The sequence below is a fragment of the Laccaria bicolor genome, genomic scaffold, assembly GCF_000143565.1.
Source record: "Laccaria bicolor S238N-H82 LACBIscaffold_7 genomic scaffold, whole genome shotgun sequence".
NCBI classification, from domain to species: domain Eukaryota; kingdom Fungi; phylum Basidiomycota; class Agaricomycetes; order Agaricales; family Hydnangiaceae; genus Laccaria; species Laccaria bicolor.
The window spans coordinates 1,099,541-1,102,044 of NW_001889878.1; the positions used below are offsets into that span (position 1 = coordinate 1,099,541).

Sequence of the window (2,504 nt, forward strand, 5' to 3'; positions counted from 1 at the left end):
GTGTTGCTTCAGGCCTCTCAACGACGTGAGAAACGCTCGTCCCTCGCTCTTTATCCCTCCACCTTCGTCATCTGCCGGAAGGGTGTATGATGGGTCTGTCACCTCCATCGCAATATCAACCAACCCGCTAGGAAAGAGCACCTGGATACATTTAACTGGCGCAGGGTTGCACTGAGGATTGTGCGCAGAAAGGGCAAATTGGCACCATATAGAGAGGTATGGCGGGAGCGGAGGTTGGTTGGGCAGGTGAAAACGCGCCCTGGATGTCGATGTGGTGTTTCTGGGTGAATAATGGAGGCCATATGTCGGTCAAACGCGATCGAGCACGGACTCAACCAGCACAAGAGCGCGATGTACGTGATTGAGAGAAGCGTGTGGAGGTTGTTCGAGCCAGGAGGGATTGTAGCGGACCCTTGCATCGCACTGTGGGGTATGCTCGACCATTCGAAGCCAGAGTTGGTGGATGGATGGATGGACGAACGGACGAGGGAGTGGTGCCTCTGCGTCAGTCAGCAGTCGAGTATAGTAGCATATAGGAGGTAGCATTAGGGTCACGCAAGAAGCATGAGGGTAGACTCTATTAATATATGCACCGGAGTTGTCCAATGTCTGCAACCCAACAACCTTCAACTTGTCTTCAACCAATGCTTACCTCTACCAGCAGCCCTTTTCATTCCTCTGTCATGTACTTACTACAACCCCAGTGACGAGCAACAACCCATTAGTTGGCCCAAATCACAACCATGTCATATTTGCTTTGATGTATTCTCGAGAGATAATTATTTTAAGGGTCTCTCATAGTGCCTGCGCATGGGTGATGCGGTGCTTTACAACTGCCAATGCCAACGATCCGACGCCGTTGTCGTCTGATACGCACGTCTTAACGGAGGCACGGGCTTACACACGGCGTCGTGGAGCGTCGTGCCGGTAACTTTGCGGTACTTCAGCTCGACATCGGGGGAGTTGACATCGTGTTGGAATGAAAGGGTATGATTCATCCAGTTCTCGTCGTCAGGCTGTTTTGTTTAAGAGACATGGGTTCGTCACAATCTACAAGGAAATGAAGGGAGAAAGAACGCACGTCCGGGAAATCTTCACGAGCATGAACACCACGAGTCTCTTTACGGGCAGCAGCAGAGGTGATTGTCTGGATGACGCACTGAAGGATATTGCGCAGTTCAAGCGTCTCCACGAGATCCCTACATCACATCCCACCCCAATCAGAACTCGACATAAACGGTTCAAGAGGACGAGGCTCACGAGTTCCAAATCATGCTCCTGTCCTTGATACCGACATTTTTCCAAGTTTTTATAAATGGAGCGAACCTTTTCAACACCTTCATCGAGATTTTTTTGGGTCCTGAAGACAGCAGCATCGGTTTGCATGGCCTGTTGCATCTCAAGACGGATCTTGGCAGTTGGCTCTGGGCTGTCAGAACGCCTAATCGAACGATTCGTCAGCTACATTTACAGAAACTCACAACGGAAAGCATACCTAATCTCGTCCAGGAACTGAATGCGTTCAATGCCAACCTCGTCAGGGATCGCCTTGTGCGGCTCGCCAGGTGTCAGTGTGTCTCGGATATGATGAGCGACAACACGGCTGAACACGTCGATATCGAAAAGTGAGTTTGCACCAAGACGGTTGGCACCGTACAAGCGGCTTCTCCAGCAGCGTACAAACCAGGGACAATCTTGTCATTGCCGTCCTTGTCAACGGTAAGCACCTCGCCGGTCTATTTGGTAGGGATACCACCCACTGTGATAAAAGAATCATTAGAAACAATTACATTCATCGAGAGAAGGATGCATACTGTTGTAGTGCACGGTGGGCAGAACCGGGATAGGCTCCTTGGTGACGTCGACACCAGAGAATATGGCGGCAGTTTCAGAGATACCGGGCAGCCGCTCGTGGAGGACTTCAGCAGGGAAGGTGGCTCAGTTGTAGGTAGATGTGATCCTTCAGGACCAACACAACGACCTTCGCGAATTTCAATTGTCATGGAACGGGAAACGACATCACGCGAAGCAAGATCTTTCGCGGTAGGCGCCTATCGTTCCATGAACCGTTTACCCTCAGATTTCAGGAGATACCCTCCTTCACCTCGAGAACCTAAAACCAGAACGTCAGCCAAACACAGTTGTTGGTGGCCTGTAAGTATGTTTTACCTTCGAGGCACCCAGCACCATAAATACCAGTAGGATGGAACTGGACGAATTCCAGATCCTGAAGGGGAAGTTCAGCACGAACGACCATTGCATTTCCATCTCCAGAGCAAGTGTGGGCGCTCGTGCAGCTAAAGTACGCTCGCCCATAACCACCCGTCGCCAACACGGTCTTGTGCGAGCGGAAACGATGGAGTGTGCGGTCTTCCATATTAAGAGCAATGACACCCACGCACTTGCCGTCTTGCATGATCAAGTCGAGGGCAAAGTACTCAATGAAGAAGTTGGTGTTGTGACGCAGCGATTGGCCGTAAAGCGTGTGCAGGAGGGCATGACCA

General features: G+C 51.0%; 3 protein-coding genes across 3 annotated transcripts; all 3 read right to left on the reverse strand.

Annotated features, from left to right (window-relative positions):
• LACBIDRAFT_317295 (uncharacterized protein) lies at window positions 1-419 on the reverse strand (the record flags this gene model as incomplete). Its single annotated transcript, XM_001879041.1, has 1 exon — window positions 1-419. One exon carries the CDS (start codon window positions 417-419, stop codon window positions 99-101), a length of 321 nt encoding a protein of 106 aa, XP_001879076.1. The 3' UTR covers window positions 1-98.
• A 408-nt stretch (window positions 420-827) lies between these two features.
• On the reverse strand, window positions 828-2,003 carry LACBIDRAFT_317296 (uncharacterized protein; the record flags this gene model as incomplete). The annotated part of the gene is made up of 7 exons (XM_001879042.1): window positions 828-1,016; window positions 1,082-1,199; window positions 1,261-1,283; window positions 1,327-1,441; window positions 1,496-1,603; window positions 1,653-1,759; window positions 1,815-2,003. 7 exons carry the CDS (start codon window positions 2,001-2,003, stop codon window positions 828-830), a joined length of 849 nt encoding a protein of 282 aa, XP_001879077.1.
• A 48-nt stretch (window positions 2,004-2,051) lies between these two features.
• Window positions 2,052-2,416, reverse strand: LACBIDRAFT_317297 (uncharacterized protein; the record flags this gene model as incomplete). Its single annotated transcript, XM_001879043.1, has 2 exons — window positions 2,052-2,113; window positions 2,170-2,416. The coding sequence occupies 2 exons, from the start codon at window positions 2,414-2,416 to the stop codon at window positions 2,052-2,054; spliced, it is 309 nt and encodes a 102-aa protein (XP_001879078.1).
• Window positions 2,417-2,504: the final 88 nt, after the last annotated feature.